This window comes from Lissotriton vulgaris, chromosome 7 (assembly GCF_964263255.1).
Source record: "Lissotriton vulgaris chromosome 7, aLisVul1.2, whole genome shotgun sequence".
NCBI classification, from domain to species: Eukaryota; Metazoa; Chordata; class Amphibia; order Caudata; family Salamandridae; genus Lissotriton; species Lissotriton vulgaris.
The window spans coordinates 1,307,682,357-1,307,703,455 of NC_141695.1; the positions used below are offsets into that span (position 1 = coordinate 1,307,682,357).

The 21,099-nt window shown below is 45.2% G+C and overlaps 1 protein-coding gene across 2 annotated transcripts in view; it reads right to left on the reverse strand.

Annotated features, from left to right (window-relative positions):
* NIF3L1 (NGG1 interacting factor 3 like 1) overlaps nucleotides 1-21,099 on the reverse strand; it is a 125,593-nt gene that overhangs the window by 76,630 nt on the left and 27,864 nt on the right. For both annotated transcript variants that reach the window (XM_086931909.1, XM_086931910.1), the window contains exon 2: nucleotides 3,457-3,913. In XM_086931909.1, the coding sequence (XP_086788035.1) occupies nucleotides 3,457-3,913 (457 nt within the window). The remainder of the gene's footprint in view (nucleotides 1-3,456; nucleotides 3,914-21,099) is intronic.

Sequence of the window (21,099 nt, forward strand, 5' to 3'; positions counted from 1 at the left end):
AATGCGAGACCTTTTGCATTTCAAAGAAGCAGCCGCCATTGTCCCAGGCTGCTTAGAAAGTGAAAGCCCGCATGGAGCACTGAATGTTGTAGGAAAGCATGCTGTGCCTGCTGTAGGAGAAACTCATTAAAGAAAATAGTGCTTACAGATTAAATAAGACCTAGGTGCTAGCACAGGTGTCATCGGTGATCGATGTCCAGCTGCCACCGGACCCACTCCTTTGCCTTCTAGGGATTACGCAATGCACTAAACGTAACAAACACTACCTAAAGCTCATTGATCTGGCCTTGGTCCTCATTAAGCGCTTGATTGCAATGGAACTGGAAAGCCGCCCACCCACCCACGATTAGGAACTCGCTACAGGCGACTCATAAATGAGCTCTAGCAGAGGCAGATGCCATGACACATTATCATAGGGCACAGGTGGAGTATCCACAATGTTGGGCACTTACGTTCTTATTGAATCCGCTAACCCCCCCCCCACCCATTCGGGCGGTGGAACCCGCCACTGGGAGTCAGTTGGATACCTGGACTGGCCCAATGGGAGACCCACACATACATGGTTTTTCAGACAATTAAGGCGGCCCAGTGGACCCTTGGGCGGGAATACATCGGGGTTCTTTCTGCTCCATTGTTTTCCCTGGAGCACCTGTTAGTTTCCACCCCTCTTGTTGTCACATAATCCTGCCACTCATGTCTCCACGTTTCACGTTAGCTGCTTTCGGAAGCGCCAGCCAGGCTGTTTTTTGATGTTATTGACTTCCTGCTCTAAGTTACGATTGATATATTGGCTGCTCTTCTACGAGACAGTGATTATGGTCCTGTCCTTCCCATTTTTCCTTTCAATTGTTACCATGCTGTAACCCCCACTGCATTATGTGATCTGCTTCCAAACTTTAACTCATGTCATTATACTAGGATGTGTTTGTTGACCTATTACAGAACTATGTTTAGTACTGTATCCTGTACTATATGTGAAGAATCTCGATTAAAAAATGCGAATAAAGAAATAAAAAAAATTAAAGGAATGAAATTGAATAAATGGACCTTCACCGGGAACTTGTGTGCTTCCACCTGGGAACCTTGATATTTTAGGAGGAATAATTTAAGAGAAACATAACCAAGCTAACTAAGGAAACTTCCCATTACAATAATGGTGGGAATTCTGCCCATTAGCAATAGATAACAATAGATTCAAAGTACCTGATTCAAAACGGCATTGTGTACCTAAGCTGAAATTAGGTAGGCAAACATGTCCATTTGCAAATGTTGGCTCATGTTTAGCATTAACAAAACTTTAATTTACATCAAATGGCATTTACTCACACACAATATTATATAGTACGCAATCATTTTACATAAAGTGGATCTGCTTCTGTGGTGGTCTGTTGGCAACCCAGTATGGGGATGCCTTCCTAAATATATGAAGACCAAAACATTTGTAAATTTCTGAGTATTGGTCAACATTTTACAGCTACACTCCCACCTTGGATATAGCGGAGATTTACTCCTGTGAAGGAGTAAGTCCCTATTCTGTATGGGAATTGGGAGTAACATCTGAAAATCGATGGGAGTGTACGAGATGGAGTCAAGACAAAAAGTACAAACGCAGCCTTGGTTTACATTTAACCATGAATAAATGTGTATGCTACATTTACACATGCACATACTCCTGGAAAACTATGATAGTCATAGCATCCTTGGAATACTTCTGGCATTTTCAGTAAAATCTAAAAAAGTAAAAAAGAAATGACTACAAGCACAGACATAAGACAACTTAAGTAAATTGTTGTCTGTAGAGTTCACTATTTCTTTTGGCTACTCATACTTAGGTAGTCATACTGTACACATGTATCATCCACAAAGGCATTACATACTTGCATATATGCAAAACGCTTGGGTAATTCATCCTTACATTGTAGACGTGATCTGTGACTAGACTTTCTCAGTATTGCCCAAAGTCAGTAGTGGCCATGAAAATGATATGCAAATTAGATCACCACACATGAAGCAGTAACTTTTTGGGTATCCATGAACATGCCATCCATGCACTTCCTACACGGATCTCAGCATCCATCTTGAAGCCCGATGGGATCAGGTGTAAGTAATGCAGAAAGTCTGCAAAAGAACACACGTGAGCCTAGTTTTGCAGAAGGTTTCTAAGGGTATGATTAAAAAATGTAATAAAGAAACCAATACTGTTCGAAAATATAAAATTATACCACCCTATTCATAATCATATGCACATGGAATGAATGCACTGCTTACATTAAACACCTGTAAAACTATATAATAAAATATACTACATAAAATATAAAATTAGCAAATTAGACAGAAGCTATGGATATGTACATAAAAAATGCCCATTTATGCAAATAAATTATGGAAAATGTAGGCATTGTCACTCTGATTTTTCTAAAGAGAGGCCTGACCATTAAAGCTCATTTTGAAGAACTTGTACAGGCCTGCTCTCCAAAGGTGTTTGTCCTCAAAAAAGAAGTTTATACCCCTTAAAAAAAAGATATATTTAGATGCACAACCCGCTTCTTGTCCAGAATAGTCACTTCATTGCCGAAAGACAAGCAGGTTTCCGGCTCCATGTTTCAGTATCCGGAAGCTGTGGTTTGCTAACTCTATGCTCAAATTTCTGACTTGTTGAAATCAATAATTATATTCCAGACTAACACAAGGAAATCCAATCACAGCATTAAATGTGTTAAGACATCTTCTAGCTAGAGGTAAACTTCACCTAGGAATCTGGCCATTTATATGCTAGAGCAAACATTTGCTTGTGTCATTTCAAATTACATTACAAATCTGGGATTTCTGTGCTTTAAAACTGTGGCCAATTGGGATTTCCAAGGTATAGTCTTTGATGATGAATAATATCAATACCCCTCCTGGGGTTCACCAGATGTGTAGGTGGCTCCAATATGGCTGCTTCCCTTCAAGACAGTGTCAAGCTTGCATCCGAGTGTCTCTCTTGTCCCTACTCATACCTCCTGCCTCCCTGCACAAACCAGTGTAGCAGAACTTGTTGCACGATTGGTTTGGATCAGCAAATTGCACAATAGAGCAGAGAGAAGCTCTTGTGTTTACCCCACCAGTTGAGGAAAATCACACAGGTTATCCAGAGAGCTCCGCGAATTAAAAAGTCTACAAAGGAACAGGCCAAGCTATTGCCTAAAACAAAAGAATGCTCTCTGAGCATATGCCGCCCCCATAAAGAGTGGGGGGTTGCCCTCATGCAAGTGGACACCCATAAACATGTGGTGTAGGAGCACTCCCAAAAGTTCTAACAAATATTTGATAAGAGTGGGATATAGGAACAACCCCATGAAAGCTCAGCAGTGGATTGGGCATAGACGGGAATTGACTTCGCCCACATTTCACAAATAGAAATCTACTGGCCACAAGTGATTATATGCAAATTGATATGAAAGTAAACCAACTCACCCAGTCCTTTTGCTAGCCAGTCATTTACTCCATTTGGGGTGGCATCATAGGCAGTGTGTGGAGAGTAAATGGCCACTCTGTTCTCCAGGGCCTGAATCACCAACCGCTCCTTCCAAGACTTCCAGGTGATCCGTTTAAGAGGTCGAAAGATTGGTGGGTGGTAAGACAGGATCAGATTTGCCTTGCAGTGCAGGGCTTCTTCCATCACTTCCTCAGTCAAATCATTGGTTAGAAATAGTGTGCCTACGGAATGGGGAGGACTTGGTTCAACTAAAAGACCCACATTATCCCAGCTCTCGGCCAATGATAGAGAGGCAAAATCATTCAATGAGGAGACCAGGGCCTTCAGATCCATTAAAGCACGTGAAGAGGTACCCAACAGGGACCGGGTGTGCAGGAAAACTTGAGGACCTCTGCTCAAACACAACCGCAGCATGCAGTAAGTACGTAAGGACTCCTAGGAAAAAAAGGGGGGGAAAACAATTGCATAAGGTAATGCAAAGAAAGCAATGTTGCTTCTTGCTCAACGGATGAATAGTTCTTTTTTTAAATGTACACTGCATTTAAAAAAATGTACACTGCATTTAACAAGAAACATCTACTAAAATAGTATGTGAAGATTAACAAGTTTGATTAGGTGTTGAAAGGAAATTTGGTCAAAACAAGTATGCTGTAATGTGAAGATTAACAAATAAGATTACACAATAAAAGAAAATTGGCCAAAACACATATGAAGCAAATAAAAGTAAATATGATTTTTATTGGTACAAAGAAAGGTACTGGCTATGAATTACTTTACACTGAAAAATCAACTTAAAAGAACAAGGATAACCATAAACAAACCATGAACAAGCATTAGCAAAATGAATTAGTCTTGCTTTTCCTATACATGCAATGGCAAAGCGGATAGGTCTGGATTCTTGTACTAGAATGAAAATACCATAAGGAAACAATCCCCGGGCTGCAGCAGTTGGGAGCAGGAAACCTTTGTTGAATAAAGTGCATTAACAGAGTCATACTGTATCTGCACAACAATTTGTGTTGAAAGTAGTGCACTTAAAAGGAAAAAATGCAAAATATTGCATAGAAGATACTTTTGATAATCTGGCAGTATTTTCGGTGTAAATCTAACAAAAAATTATTTGTGTACACATCTTACTTTATGAAAAATAAAGTTGAAAGTCAAACAACGATATCAAGACAGCTAAGTTAAACACATTAACCCAAAATGGTGAATGATTAATTAATAGCCTTAGCTTGCCATAAAGACGAACAGGGTGCACTTCCTAAACAAACAAGCATTTGCAATGCAATAGGTATCGCATTAGGAAAGTTTGAGCTATTGGTCTTGTAAATGACAATTTTTTTATTTATGTGTTGTTTTTGAAAATAGCTAAATTAATAGCTTTGTCATTTACAATGCCAATAGTTATAACTTTCGAAAATGTGACACCTATAGCATTTGTAATGCAACATATGTTGTATTTACGTGACTTAGATGTATTGATATTACAAATAACAATGGCTTTTAATTTTTTTAAATAATACTTAAATAAAAGTGATTGTAATTTATAATGGCAATACCTTAAACGTTTGTAAATAACTTTTGTGAAGATTATGTTCAATGTATTTTATTGTGACGAAAATCCAAGAACAGAAGTGAAATATTAACATCTTTTTGTGACATTTGTAATAAAGCTTGAACCATTGAGAGAACATATTTGAACCAATTGTTGTTGAATGGTTGCGCAGATTGATGCTGGGGTGGCGCTGAGTGATGCTGTGTTGGTGCTGAGTGGTGCTGAGTGGTGCTGTGGTGGTGCTGAGTGGTGCTGTGGTGGTGCTGAGCGATACTGGGATGGTGCTGAGTGATGCTGGGGTGGTGCTGAGTGGTGCTGTGGTGGTGCTGAGTGATGTTGTGCTGCTGAGTGATAATGTGGTGGTGCTGAGTGATAATGTGGTGGTGCGGAGTGATAATGTGGTGGTGCTGAGTGGTGCTGTGTGATAATGTGGTGGTGCTGAGTGATAATGTGGTGGTGCTGAGTGATAATGTGGTGGTGCTGAGTGATGCTGGGGTAGCGCTGAGTGATGATGTGGTGGTGCTGAGTGATAATGTGGTGGTGCCGAGTGGTGCTGTGGGGATGTATGACGGTACGACGTGGGCTATTACCACATGTACCGTTACAACACGTGTTTTACAAAGCAAGTCGTTACCACGACTTGCACTGTAGGGTGCGGACTTAGGAATAGTTTAATTTACTATTCCAACACCAGTCCCCGTGGATAGTAGGGAAGGTGTTGGAATAGTAAATTAACTATTCCTTGTCCTTGAGCGCCCTCCAGCGCAAGTTGTGGTTACGACTTGCGTTGTAAGAGACGCGTCGTAATGGTAGCGCGGGGTAACATCCTCGTCGTAAAGGATGAAGTGATGGTGTGCTGCTGAGTGGTGCTGTGGTGGTGCTGAGTGATAATGTGGTGGTGCTGAGTGATAATGCGGTGGTGCTGAGTGATAATGTGGTGGTGCTGAGTGATAATGTGGTGGTGCTGAGTGATGCTGGGGTAGCGCTGAGTGATGATGTGGTGATGCAGAGGGCAGAGAGGCACAACAAGTGCAAATTTCTTTTAAAACCATCCCTATTTATACGTTTTCCCTGGCACCCTTGGCTGTGTGTGTGCGCGCAGTGCCGGTGTGTGTGCGCAGTGCCGGTATGTGTGTGAAGTGCCGGTGTGTGTGTGAAGTGCCTGTGTGTGTGAGCAGTGTCTGTGTGTGTGAGCAGTGTCTGTGTGTGTGAGCAGTGTCTGTGTGTGTGTGAACAGTGCCTGTGTGTGAACAGTGCTTGCGTGTGAACTGTGCCTGTGTGTGTGAGCAGCCTGTGTGTCTGAGAGCATTGTGTGTGTGACAGTAACTTGTGTGTGTGAGGGCAGTGTGTGTCAATGCAATGGGGCTCATGTTATCGACCTCAGAAGCATGAAAAGTGTGTGTCTTGGAACGTCTGAGGGCAGCTCGTGTTATAAGCTTGCTTTGAAGGCAGTCATGCAGCGCTGGGAGTGGAGCAGATGGTCCTGTTTATGACCTGCAGAGCGCGTGTGAAGTGGGCGCGGATAAAGTGACTGGGGGTGAGGGGGTGTGCAGCCTGGTGTGCTGAAGCCTGGCAGCAGAGGCGGCGCGCGCACACAAAATGGCTAAGTGGCTGGTGGCAAATGGACGCACGTCAAAGGAGCCGCGAAAGTAGCATGCAAGCAGAGGGCTTTTGTTATTTATTTATTTTCTCCCAGATGAATAATTAAAAACGCAAACCTATTAGCGTTGCCTGATTTTGGGCTGCAGGACAAGAACCTAGTTAAGCGATTGCAGAAGCTCATGGGCCGTGTGTTGTCCCTTAATAATGTACACACTGTCATTCTACAGGGCTGACCTTCCTCAGAGGACAGGCCCAAAGACCGGAGGAGTACAGTTTATAAATCAAGCAGCACTTTAACGATTTTATGTCACTTCCTGAAGAATGACATTCAATAAAAAAAAGAATTTCAAGTGGTTGGTTCAAGAATGCGCCTAACGTAACAGTAGCAGGCGCAGAGATCTATTGTTTCGGAACAGGCAATGGGTTGATGCTTCGGTGTGTCCTGCGTGCCACACAAAAGCAATTTCCAAGATAGTCAGATCCCGTCACTCCAACGACGACAGCACAAAGGGAACCACAACTCCTTGGGAACTATATGAAGCACAAAATTATGCATAAACAGTCGCCAGTCACTAAATTAAACAAACACCAGCGTTCTCATATTGATGCACAGCAAAACAGACGTTTTCCGACGAGCATGGTAATTTGTATATTTGAGTAGGTGGAAAACGAGGATGTGTGTACCACTAAATCCAAGAAATATTGACTTGGCTGTGTGTGTGCGCAGTGCCGGTGTGTGCGCAGTGCCGGTGTGTGTGTGAAGTCCCTGTGTGTATGAGCAGCATCTGTGTGTGTGTGAGCAGTGCCTGTGTGTGTGAACAGTGTCTGTGTGTGAACAGTGCCTGTGTGTGTGAGCAGCATGTGTGTCTGAGAGCATTGTGTGTGTGACAGTAACTTGTGTGTGTGAGGGCAGTGTGTGTCAATGCAACGGGGCCCATGTTATGGACCCCAGAAGCATGAAAAGTGTGTGTTCCACGTTAGAGACAGCCAACGATAGGAGAGTAGGCAATGATAAGAGAGACGGTAGTGGCAGCATGGCAGAAAAGAAGAATATATGAAAGGGGAGACCGGAAAGACGCAACCTATATGGACACAGGAGGGCGCGCGTTACCATGTTTTTTAGGAGAACAAAAAATATATACTTTGAAAAGAAGAAGAACCCGTTAAGATTATCTTTAACGGTAAAAAGTAGCCTTTTATTTTTGGGTAATAACAAAGGTGACCATTATCGTGTCTTGCAAGACCGGAAATGGCAGCTTTCCTATAAAGTCTGACCCACCCGGTTGCAGCGCCACAATCAGACACACAGACAAGGCGCTTGTTTTAACATTTTGCCAAACTAGGCAAAGCCAGTGTCCTAATCTAGACGATTACAGCAGCACAATGGTGACCGCAGGAACATGCAGACAAGAAAAACACAGCGGGATGCCCAGGGTTCATAGTTCATTATATATGAATTGTTATATATTTGCTTTCATATAGCGCTTCACAAAACCCTACTTCGTTCTGTAAGCGCTGTAAATAACAGGTGTAAAAATTTACCATCATTAGAAGGATGGAAGGCTGAATTGGTCTGTGTGTCTGTGTTTCATAATGCGCTCGTTAGGGGCGGGGGGGGGGGCTGCAGCAGAGACTGGAACATTTAAAATTATGGAACTGCATACATGTAAGTTTATGTATGTATCCGCTGGTGAGCTAAAAGAACCGTGCTACGTAGATGTATATAAACGTATTTATACAGAGAGAGAGAAATTAGAAGAGACCAAAGTGTCTCATAATACCGAGGATTAACTAAACCAAAAGGCCCAGAATCAATGGCCCACATTTAATAACAAGATGGTTAGGGGGCGGGGAGACTCGAACCTGGTACCGGCTTCCCCTGTTAAGGGGAAAAGTCTCAATGCGTGCGTGCCCAAGTTGTGCAACTGCTCGTGACATCACAAAATCTTGTCCAGGTGGTAGCTGTGAATTGAGACAGAGAGCAACCACTTTCTTCTTGTGAAGCAAAAGAGACGTTACGTGCACAGTTTCTGTTTCCTAAAGCACATTCTGTGCACAATAAGGCAGCCACTATGGCTTTCTTAAATCACCTTGTTTCTGCAGCATGTATGTCATCTAGATTCATACGCTGTGCATATCATACCATCTACAGGTTGAATCCAAAATGTGCTTCTTGTTTTTGTTTAAAATAATCTTTTCACCCATGGGAAAAAGGCATGTCTTGTAAAACGAGAACCCTCAAGATTAGGCTTTTAAACTTCCTTTGTGGAGCCATGCTTTCAGATTAATATTTTTGCCGTTGAGAAGAAAAATAATGAAACGCCGCAGCCCGGCTTCAACAGGAAGCCAGGCAATCTTTGTTGGGACGGGGGCAGGGCCAGAGAAATACAGGAAGCAGACGGGAGTCTACCCCGCGCTCCAGTGCCCGCCGGAAGATTTGCGTGACTGCGTCTCAGCGCGGCACCCGCCTGTTGCCCAGAATGACCGGATGGCTGCCGAGGGACACGAACAAAGAACATGGTGAGTGGGGCGGCGGGGGTCTTGGTGCGCTTGTGTGTATGCGACGGCGGGGGTGTGTTCTCTGTATGTATGGGTGCGTGCGTGCTTGTGTGTGTGTCTCTGTGTATGCGTGTGTGTATGCAGTGTTTGTGTGTGCGACGGCGGGGATGTGTTCTCTGTATGTATGGGTGCGTGCATGGGCGCTTGTGTGTCTCTGTGAATGCGCATGCGTGTGTGGTGCTTGCGAGGCAGGAGATGGGCACAGCGCCGTGAAGGGGGGGGGGGGGAGCGTGTGTGTATGCAGTGTGTGTATGCAGTGTGTGTATGCAGTGTGTGTGCGCGCGCGTGTGTGTGTGTATGCGACGGCGGGGGTGGGTTCTCTGTATGTATGGGTGCGTGCATGGGCGCTTGTGTGTCTCTGTGTATGCGCATGCGTGTGTGGTGCCGTGCGCGCCCCCGAGGAGGAATCTGAGACAGCGACGCTCGTGCTTGAGCTCTGTCTCACATTCCTTCTAACACGCCAACTAAAGATGTCTCGCAGACAGCAGGCTTACGCCTGCTTTTTACGTCTGCGAGACCTAAAAAGCCTTACCTCAGCAATTATTGTCATTATATTAGTAAAATAAATACAACAGAGAGCATGCACTCACTCTGAATTACAAGCTTCAAGTCATGGCGCTTGTGCAGTCTAATAAAAAAGACCTCTTGGGCGCCATCAATAATGGCAGCACAAATGCAACCGAGTAAGAGTCCGCAAAATGCCATGGCCTTGATTTGCTTTTTTTGGGGGGGGAATAACAAGGGGGACCCAGTGGTTAGCTAGGGACCATGGGTATCAACTACGTTCAAGAAAAACAAAGGTCCTCAGCATAAAGGAAATCTTGCAATAATTTTATATAGACCACAATAGGATACTATATATTTCTGTCCCTTGTCCAGCCGGAGAGGGATTTTATTTATCAAGTAAATTATTAGAGATTTAAGGTACATTTAGCAACAAAGCATTTCATTACAATAAGGCACAGTCCTGTAACGTACATCAGAATGAATAGGAAAGAAGGTAGTGGAAGAAAAGTGTTTCAGGCAAACAAAGTGAGCAATCAGGGCACTGTTTTAAATGAAAATTGCCAGTGTTTCCTGGAGTAACACATACATACAGTAATGTACATTGGTTAAACGTATGTCTACTCAAAGGAGTCGACGTTTCGATCCCGTGCTCAGGTTATATAGGGATCATCATCAGGACTTTTTTTTAAATTATTTTGCCTGATCTGAGAATTATGTATGCCTGTGAGGGAGGAAACCGGGGAAAAGAAGGAGAAATAACAGAATTTCAGTCAATTTAAATGAAGGACATCAGCTTAGCATTGTATACACAATCTTCGAAATCGCAGTGGTGGGGTGTTGCCTGCTGGCGTGGACACAAATTAAAACATTTAAATAGCATTTGGTGTTCAGTGCACTGACGAGAGTGATGTGACTAGCTGGCTCCACTGTGAATGTGACGAGGAGACCAGTGTGCACGTGTACTGGGAATGGTTCAAGGAGAGTTAGGGCGTGCAGCCATCCTTTCAAAGTAAGGGCTTGAGGGTGCGCGAGAGGGCGTAGGGTTGAGGAATTTCCAATTTAAATTATTGGTGGCTTACCTCCACTGAGGGTGATAAGGCGTAACTAAGGTGGGTATAGTTTCCTTTTGGAGCTGGCTTCAGGGCGCGGATGCTGTGGAGAAATTGAGGGTTGTAATTCTAGTCCAGGGAAGCTAATTGCCCGGTGAATTATGGGAAAAACGGAACATACCGTGGGCTTAGCCAGGTGGCAGTCTTTTCGGCGATTCAGGCTCGGGTGTCAGGAGATCTGTTGGAGTGTCCGTTATGCCCAGTAGGTTGAATCAGGTCTTTGCGCGCAGGATTTGCGAGTGCTGTGGGGGAGGAAGTAAGGGTTAATCATAGTGCGGGAGCGCTTATCTGCTAATGGCTGCTAAGGCTTCGGAAATTACCATGGGCTCATTAGATTTGAGCTGCTGTCAGGGGGAAAAAACGTGGGCTCGATGGCCGTCGTTGGGAAGCGGTTGGTTCGATCACGAATCCGCTAGAAAAGGGGTAGAGCGGTAGTTAGAATGGAACATACGGGAGCTTCCGTCAGGAAGGCCATTGGGGTGGGAACTTACCGGAGGTTAGCGCGATGTCTGGATGCGGGCGGGCGGCTTTACCGGTCCGATTGCGAGAAACAATAATTGGTGGCAGACATCTTAATAGAGACCTTAGGAGTCACGTGACAGGGGCCTAGGAAGGGCCCAGTGTGACTTCAGTGTAATGTGGCGGCCATCTTGGAACGGTGCGCGATAGGTCTTGCCGTTCATACCAGGTTGGGGACACAGTAGTGATTAACAAAATTCGGCGCAAGTGTTAGTGAAATTAGAAAATCAAATTAAAATAACTGCCATCAAGGTGCAGTTGCGTTCTGGATTTTAATGACTCAGAGTGATAAGGTGTGGTTCAACCTAACTGGGATATCTTGTGAGGTGGGTGCTCAGGACGTCGCAGGTAACAGGGTGAATGGTGTAGAGATTACATTCGAAACATTACAGATGTTAAAATAGCTCTGAGTTCATTTGCTCACTATACTGTACAGGGGGGCTTTTGTTTGGTTTAAACATTGTCTTGTCTTTCAGAGTTAATCTGCTACAGAAGTGTCGTCCAGTCCTCACTTCTGTTCAGTCCTGTGTGGATGGTATTAAATTGAATAATAGTCTTTAGTTCCTCTCGATTCAAGAGTTGGCCCAGGTTGCCGCCTCTTTGTGGTAGTTTGACCGCTTTTAGGATTGTCCATTTGATGTCATCAGCGGCTTGGTTCAGTTCAGAGAAATGTTCAACAAGGGAAGCATTTGGCGTTCCACATCTGATGCGACTCCTGTGTTGGCATATGCGGGTCTTTGCTTTTTGGGTGGTTTGACCCACATACATTTTAGGACATGGGCAAAGTATTGCGTAAATGACATTGCTGCTGTTGCAGTTGATAAAACTCTTTATTTCAACAGTCACACCATTTTGAGAAAAATTGCGAACCTCAATCGTGAAATCACATACATTACAGCAGCCACACTTGACGTGCCCCAAGATTGGTGGTAGTCCCCAGTTGGATTCGACGGTTTCCTTTGGAGTGGGGGCGGGTAGGGCTGCTCTGATCAAGTGATCTTTTAGGTTCTTGCTTTTCTTTAAAGCAAAAAGCGGTCTTTCTAGGTTTAGTGGACCTGCGTTTATCGCTGGCCAATGCTTGAGGATGGATTTTCGAATTTTATTCGAAACAGGAGAGAAGGTGGTAACACAGGCTATTCTCTCTGTTTTGTCACGTGTCTTTGGTGATAGGAGGACCTCACGTGGGCAGTACCAGGCCCTTTTTGATGCATTTTTTACTAGTCTTCTGGGGTAGCCACGTGTTTTTAGTTTATTGGCCAGGGTGTTGGCTTCCCTGAAATAGTCTGCCTTGGATGAGCAATTGCGCCTTGTCCTCAGAAATTGAGAGTATGGCAGTGAGTCTTTCAGAGCCCTGGGGTGATTGCTGTCATAGCTTAGAAGAGTATTTCGTTCTGTGGGCTTTCTATAAAGGTGCGTAAGCAGTTCGCCTTCATTGTGGAAGATCGTCAAGTCCAGGAAGGCTATTTGTATTTTATCATAGGCAAGGGTGAAATTGAGGTCTGCACAGTTGTTATTTAGCCAGTGGAGGAACGATTGCAGTGTAGCAATATCGAGGTTCCAGATCAGGAAAATGTCGTCTATATAGCGACGCCAAAGGGCTATCCCTGAAAAGAATGGATTACCATCCATCAGGATAGTGCCAGTTTCGAGTGCATCCATGAACAGGATAGCCAGGTTGGGAGCAAAAATTGCCCCCATGGAAGTGCCCTTTATTTGTTGATAATATACATTATCAAAAATGAAGAAGTTTCTGGAGAGACATAATTCCAGCAGCTGAAGAATGAACAGGGTTGGGACCCTGTGGGGGCGGGGACGTGAGTCAAGAGTTTTCTGGATGACCAGAAGAGCCGCTGTCTGAGGGATGTTTGTGTAGAGCGACTCTACGTCCATAGTACAGAGTGTGTTAATTGCAGGGTCGTAGGGATAGTGTTCTACTAAGTTAATCATCTCCATGCTATCCCTAACATAGCAGGCTGTGGATGGTACAAAGTCTTTCATGAAGAAATCCACATAGGCTCCAAGTGGTTCCAAGATTGAGCCACATGCAGAGACTATAGGTCTTCCTGGGGGTTTGTCAATATTCTTGTGGACTTTTGGGAGAGTGTATATAACTGGTAGGCGAGGGCTTTTCACATTGAGGAAACAATGTTCCTTCTTGCTAAGGTAGCCATCAGCGCGAGCATCCGTTGTTAGTTTAAGTATGATATCTTGGATATCTTTTGTTGGATTGCCGGGTAATCTTTGGTAATGGTCCGTATTGTAAAGTTGGCGTTGAATTTCATTTTTATAGGAGTCAATGTCCTGAAGGACAATCCCACCTCCCTTGTCAGCACTCTTTATTACAAGTGAAGGGTTGGTTTTTAACGTGCTGATGGCGTCTTTCTCATCACGTTAGATGTTGTAAGGAATGTATAGTCTTTTCTTCTCTAAGTCGCTCAGATCTTTTTGGACTAATTTTTCAAATGTTATGATTTCAGATGGAATCATGCTGGCAGAGGGAAAAAATGTGGACGGAGGGTGAAATGGTGTGTTAGAATTAATTGAGGTAGATGGATGCAGTTGAAAGAAGGCCTTGAGGCGAATTTGCCTGAAGAATCTTAGTAATTCAGTCTGCAGTTCCATGTAGTTTGGGCGGACAGTAGGTACAAAAGATAAGCCTTTCTTAAGGAGTTCTACTTCTGGGTCCTGCAGTATGTGCTTGGATAAGTTGAAAATGGGCATTATTTCAGATGGGGTGTTTTGGGCAGGAAAAAAGGAATAAATACCTGCAGTATTGCCTACCACTGGTAAAAGTTGTTCCTGGTTTTGCGCTCGCCTGGGGCGTTGAACCATCGTTGAGGTTTCTTTACCCGTCCCCTTTGTGGAGTGCCGGGTTGGCCTCTGGATAAAAAATTGGACTGGGCCCCTCCTCCGCGTCTTGGATTACTTCCTCCTTCTCCTGGGTCTGAACTATCAGAGAAATCCTCTGAGGTGTCAGAGAAACCTACTATATTTTGTCGTTTGTTATATCTACCCCAGGGTCTACTGTTAGGGTTAAAGTGTGGCCTATTGGTATAGAAGTCTTTGTGTAGGTAGGGGTAGGTATTCTCTACGTTATAGATCTTAATATCTTTCTTAACTTTGTTTGAATTCTTATTTTGTTCAATTCGGTGAAAGTCTGCCACTGTTTTTTCTACTTGGTCTAATAACTTCTTGCACTCTGCCGTGGGATCTGAGTCGTTAATCTGCTTCAATAAGTCATTAATTTTTGTTTCTAGGGATTTTAGTGTTTCTGTGGCTATGTCTATACCTAGTACAAGCCAATGCCGCGAGCATGTAGTACCAATATAACTAAAATTTGAGACGTATTTTGGGTTGTCCGTGAAAATACCAGGGATATTACGGACTTGGAGGCCTACCGGTATAACCTCAGCTTTTAAGTAGTCTGTTAGCATTAGCACCATAAGCTGTAGGCGAACTTGTTTCTTTTTGAGTTTTTCAAGTTGCTCTGGTAGAGAGGAGTTAGTCACTGTTGGGACATCTGGGGTATCAGACAATAAAGAGGGCCTGAGCATAAATGCTTAATGTAATCTGTGGTATACAGTGGAGCATGAGCTGACATCTCTTGAAAGGTACAGGATAGGTTTAAAAGAGCGAGTGTACATGTAAGTACTCGGGCACTAGGATGGCCGACCTCGTGGAACGAGGGTAGGAGGTTACAGAAAACCCCTGCAATCTAGTGATTGTGCTCAGTTTTTTGGAATAACAAGGGGGACCCAGTGGGTAGCTAGGGACCATGGGTATCAACTACGTTCAAGAAAAACAAAGGTCCTCAGCATAAAGGAGATCTTGCAATAATTTTATATAGACCACAATGGGAGACTATATATTTCTGTCCCTTGTCCAGCCGGACAGGGATTTTATTTATCAAGTAAATTATTAGAGATTTAAGGTACATTTAGCAACAAAGCATTTCATTACAGTAAGGCACAGTCCTGTACCGTATATCAGAAAGAATAGGAAAGAAGGTAGTGGAAGAAAAGTGTTTCAGGCAAACAAAGTGAGCAATCAGGGCACTGTTTTAAATCAAAATTGCCAGTGTTTCCTGGAGTAACACATACATACAGTAATGTACATTGGTTAAACATATGTCTACTCAAAGGAGTCGACGTTTCGATCCCGTGCTAAGGTTATATAGGGATTATCATCAGGACTTTTTTAAAAATTATTTTGCCTGATCTGAGAATTATGTACGCCTGTTAGGGAGGAAACAGGGGAAAAGAAGGAGAAATAACAGAATTTCAGTCAATTTAAATGAAGGACATCAGCTTAGCATTGTATACACAATCTTTGGAATCGCAGTGGTGGGGTGTTGCCTGCTGGCGTGGACACAAATTAAAACATTTATATAGCATTTGGTGTTCAGTGCACTGACGAGAGTGATGTGACTAGCTGGCTCCACTGTGAATGTGACGAGGAGACCAGTGTGCACGTGTACTGGGAATGGTTCAAGGAGAGTTAGGGCGTGCAGCCATCCTTTCAAAGTAAGGGCTTGAGGGTGCGCGAGAGGGCGTAGGGTTGAGGAATTTCCAATTTAAATTATTGGTGGCTTACCTCCACTGAGGATGATAAGGCGTAACTAAGGTGGGTATAGTTTCTTTTTGGAGCTGGCTTCAGGGCACGGATGCTGTGGAGAAATTGAGGGTTGTAATTCTAGTCCGGGGAAGCTAATAGCCCGGTGAATTATGGGAAAAATGGAATATACTGTGGGCTTAGCCAGGTGGGGGTCTTTTCGGCGATTCAGGCTTGGGTGTCAGGACATCTGTTGGAGTGTCCGTTATGCCCAGTAGGTTGGATCAGGTCTTTGCGCGCAGGATTTGCAAGTGCTGTGGGAGAGGAAGTAAGGGTTAATCATAGTGCGGGTGCGCTTATCTGCTAATGGCTGCTAAGGCTTCGGAAATTACCATGGGCTCGTTAGATTTGAGCTGCTGTCAGGGGAAAAAACGTGGGCTCGATGGCCGTCGTTGGGAAGCGGTCGGTTCGATCACGGATCCGCTAGAAAAGGGGTAGAGCGGTAGTTAGAATGGAACATACGGGAGATTCCGTCCGGAAGGCCATTGGGGTGGGAACTTACCGGAGGTTAGCGCGATGTCTGGATGCGGGCGGGCGGCTTTACCGGTCGACTGCGAGCAACAATAATTGGTGGCAGACATCTTAATAGAGACCTTAGGAGTCACGTGACAGGGGCCTAGGAAGGGCCCAGTGTGACTTCAGTGTAATGTGGCGGCCATCTTGGAACGGTGTGCGATAGGTCTTGCCGTTCACACCTCACATTTATCACTTGTACAGATTACAGCACAATTCACTACAAGAACTACCGACGTGACTATCCTTGACGCCACCTGCATTAACATTAGGTCACAAATCTACGTTGAGACATTGTAGGCTGCGTAAACATGCAAAGTCAGCACAAAAGAACAGCTGATGTCTGCACTGTGGGTTTCGTGTGTACTTTAAACAATAGTAAAGCCTTAGATAAAGTTTGTTCCGATAAGCCTATCTTGTTATGCAGCCTCAAGATGCGACAGTTACACAAGGCACCAAGGTTGTTGATTCTTACCGATTGTCTCATTTGTGTGTTCTTACCAGAGCCTTATTTACCTCTGGGCGTTACTTGTCTGTGGTTTTCACTATATAAACCCATGTAACCATAGTTCAGTGTGTTCTATCCTTGGTATCTTGATCGTACTGGTCGGATGGAGACCCATTCATGAATGATTGAATAAACTACCCATGGTTTGTACTTCGCTCCACTGTTGATTTCTCCTTACTTGATAACCTGTGGCGAAGTGGTGATCACTGCACCAGCAGGTTATAGATTATTCTGCTCCACATTGCATGTAAGAAAAAGGACCTACTTGCCAGGTCAACAGGAAGTCACAACTGCACTCAGACACTGAAGGGAAAGGTCTGAGAACCCTTTGGAGGGCTGCTTGTGTGGTTAGCACAAACAGTGCTGCAGGCCAACTAACAGCATTTGATTTACAGGCCCTGGGTTCACACAATACACTGTACTAGGGACTTGGTAAATTAAATAGCCAATCATAGAAAGACAAATCCATAACACAATTTACCTCAGAACCATTTACACTTTAACACTGATTGGCAGTGAGAATGTCCGCAGAGAGACTAATCCAACAAAAACAGAGTCTAATCCAAGAGGTAAGAAAGCAAAAAGACAGGGGAAACATGCCAAAAGATGCCAGGTCTAACACCAACATAAAGAGTCTCTGTCAGGCTGAGGACAGGTCAGCCTGACAGAGACTCTTCGTGTTCAAGTGAGGCAGCCAAGAGTTATTAATGTGCTAAATACATAGGCACCTGGCTGTCTGAGCAGAACTTTGTCAGGCTGAAGACGTCATAGCTCCTGTAGGCATGGCCTTTTCAGCCTGGCAAAGCGCTTACAGGAACTCCCCCTCATTAAGAGGGGAGCATCAATAATACCCTTTCACCTGGGTGTTAGAAATTGGATTTTCTGGTTGGCTAGGGTATGCACCTAAGCAAGGCAGAACCCATCATTCTATTCAGGGTAAGGGAGTTAACTTAACAACCCAAAATAACCCCTGCTCACCCCCTTGGTAGCTTGGCAGGGCAGTCAGGCTTATCTCAGTGGCAATGTGTAAAGCGTTTACGCAACACATACACACACACCCCGTAAGCACACCACAAAAGAAACTCCACACAGTTGTATTTAAAAATATCCTTTGTATTGCATACCAAAACATATAGACCACAATACCAAAAATGAATACTTGTTTGGTCAATCACTGTCTAAAATACACGCATCTGTCAATTCGGCAAACATAACATCACTTTTAGTGGCCAATAAGCAATTAGCAAAAGCGTAACTGTTAGACCATTGCAATACACACTTGAAGGTTGTTTATATCTCCTTTGCACATACAGGCTGCTCCTCTCATGAGGAATTGTGGTATACTAGTTTCAGAGGAAGCAAGCAGCAGGCATAGATCACAATTAGTTAACACGAATGGCAGTGGAGGAAAATGCCAGGATCATCTGGTTTGTGTTTAACACCTCGGTGCTAAGGACCCTGAGCACACCGTACCAGTGCGCAGGCGCTGAGGGGGGTGAATGCGACATCAGACCCAAGTTTACTTTAAACGCGGCTAAAGCAAAATAATCCCCCCTCTCCCCCAGGGATATGTCTGTGTCACAAGGAGAGCTCCTCTCGGCGTCACAGGCGGGAAGCGCAATGCGCTGCTTTGGCCAGCGGTACGCCGGTCCTGGGTGGCTGGCTCGATGAAGGCGGTCCTCCTTTTCTGGTGAGCGGGGAGCGTCCAGCACCGCCTCGCAGGTGCTCCTTTCGGCATTGCCGGCTGCTTTGTTGGGTGGCTGCTGATGGTGCTAGGGCTACGTCGGCTCTCCCTGGTGGTTGCTGGACAACAGCCAGGACTCCAGCTCCAGGCAGCCGTGTTGGTTGCCTGGCAATGCCAGTGGGCTTCCTTTACGACGGTGCTGCTGCGAGCAGGCGGGCTGCAAACCCGGAATCTTCTCTGCCCTCAGGCTCCTCTCTCCAGGTGGAGGTGGCTCTGCCCAGCCTTCGGCACACTGTTTCACAAGCGGCAACTATTTTAGCCTCTTCCAGGGGGTGATGCGCTGCAGGTTTTCAGCAACGGAAACGCCAGGGAAGCTCTCAAACAGGTAAAGCACAGTGGAGCTTCCACGGAAAGTAAAGCACTGGGGTTATGTTTCATACAGGTACCCAGATATAGGCTCAGGTAGTGACCAGACCTTTCACCTATATTTCCCCTGCCATTACACTACATAACGGTTCTTGGTACTGACCTGTTACCTAACTACGGTACTGCTTCAATGAAGTGGGGCTTTTTCCGAAAACTAGCGTCATTCATTATGCCTGAGGATGCTTGGAATCTCAGCAGGACTACCATCTCCTGCATAATAGCTATGTATAAAGGTCATTCCTTCCGTCATCCTAATCCGACATGACACAGCAAGGTAGATCCCCTGAGGGTTCCTCTTCGGCTATATAAACACCATAACTTTGCTGAGGCCAGGAAAAGAGAAAGGACTTCCATGCTGACACACTGACGCGAGACTTTGAGGTTCCTGCACGCAGACACTCCAGCTCGCAGTGGTCTGACATCCATTGCAGGGTGTCTATTTCGAGACCAAGACAGGGTCCACGGTCTCTCGCTTCAGGTAATAGGGTTGGCTTTTTCCTAGAGGAATTCTTGGCTCTACACCTACATACATGCTAGGTACACTTAGGTACATCTAGGTAGGGTTGTATCGTAGGAGTACGCATTATTACTGTCATGTATTTATATACCTGCATATATTAATTGCTTTAGCACTATGGTAGGAATCTACGATCCTTTTAGTCTGTTGATGCTTACAATCATTTATGTTTATGTCTTATGGTTGTTTCAGCTCCAATTTGAAGTAAAGCACAGGGGGGGGCTCCAATTAGAAGTAAAGCACAGGAGAGCTCCACATAAATGCAAAGCCCAAGGAGGGAAGATGTGCCTGAGACTTCCAAAAACATCAGGCCAGCACAACCAGGCCCTTGGAGATTCTCTTCACAAGCAGGATAACACAGCTGGGCAAAAAGAGTCAGTCAGTCCTTTTTCTTCACCACAGACCGAAGCAGCAACTGCGGGCCAACCCACCCCTCACACAGAAAAGGCAGTCCTCCTCACACAGTCCTTCCGCTCTTCTTCTTGGCATGGTCCTCTTGTTTCCTGAAGTGATCTAAAAACTTGAGGTTTTAGGTCCAGTACTTATACCCCATGTTGTCATTGTTCTCTTTGTGGCAAGGGTCCCTTAACCCAGTCCAAACAAGTCCTGGCCTCCTGGGTCCAGCATGACCGCAGGGGGTGGAGACAACATTGGTAACAAGCATTTACAATGCAAAGGTTTTGCCTTTGTTAAAGTTAGAGCTATTGGCATTGCTCTTGACATTATTTTTATTTATGTTTTTTTAACATAAATAAATGGCATTGTCATTTACAATGCCACTAGCTTTATCTCTCGCAAATGACACACACAAACACACAGAGCCTCCCCCACACACACACACAGAGCCCCCCACACACACAGCCACACAGAGCCCCCCACACACACAGCCACACAAAGCCCCCCCACACACAGCCACACAAAGCTTCCTACACACAGCCACACAAAGCTTCCCACACACACAGCCACACAAAGCTTCCCACACACACAGCCACACAGAGCCCTCCACACACACCCACACAGCACAAGCAGGCAACAGGGGCACACGGAGGCACAAGCAGGCAACAGGGGCACACGGAGGCACAAGCAGGCAACGGGGGCACACGGAGGCACAAGCAGGCAACGGGGGCACACGGAGGCACAAGCAGGCAACGGGGGCACACGGAGGCACAAGCAGGCAACAGGGGCACACGGAGGCACAAGCAGGCAACAGGGGCACACGGAGGCACAAGCAGGCAACAGGGGCACACGGAGGCACAAGCAGGCAACAGGGGCACACGGAGGCACAAGCAGGCAACAGGGTTACGAAAACGGAGGCACAAGCAGGCAACAGGGGCACACGGAGGCACAAGCAGGCAACAGGGGCACAAGCAGGCAACAGGGGCACACAGAGGCACAAGCAGGCAACAGGGGCACACAGAGGCACAAGCAGGCAACAGGGGCACACGGAGGTACAAGCAGGCAACAGGGGCACACGGAGGTACAAGCAGGCAACAGGGGCACACGGATGT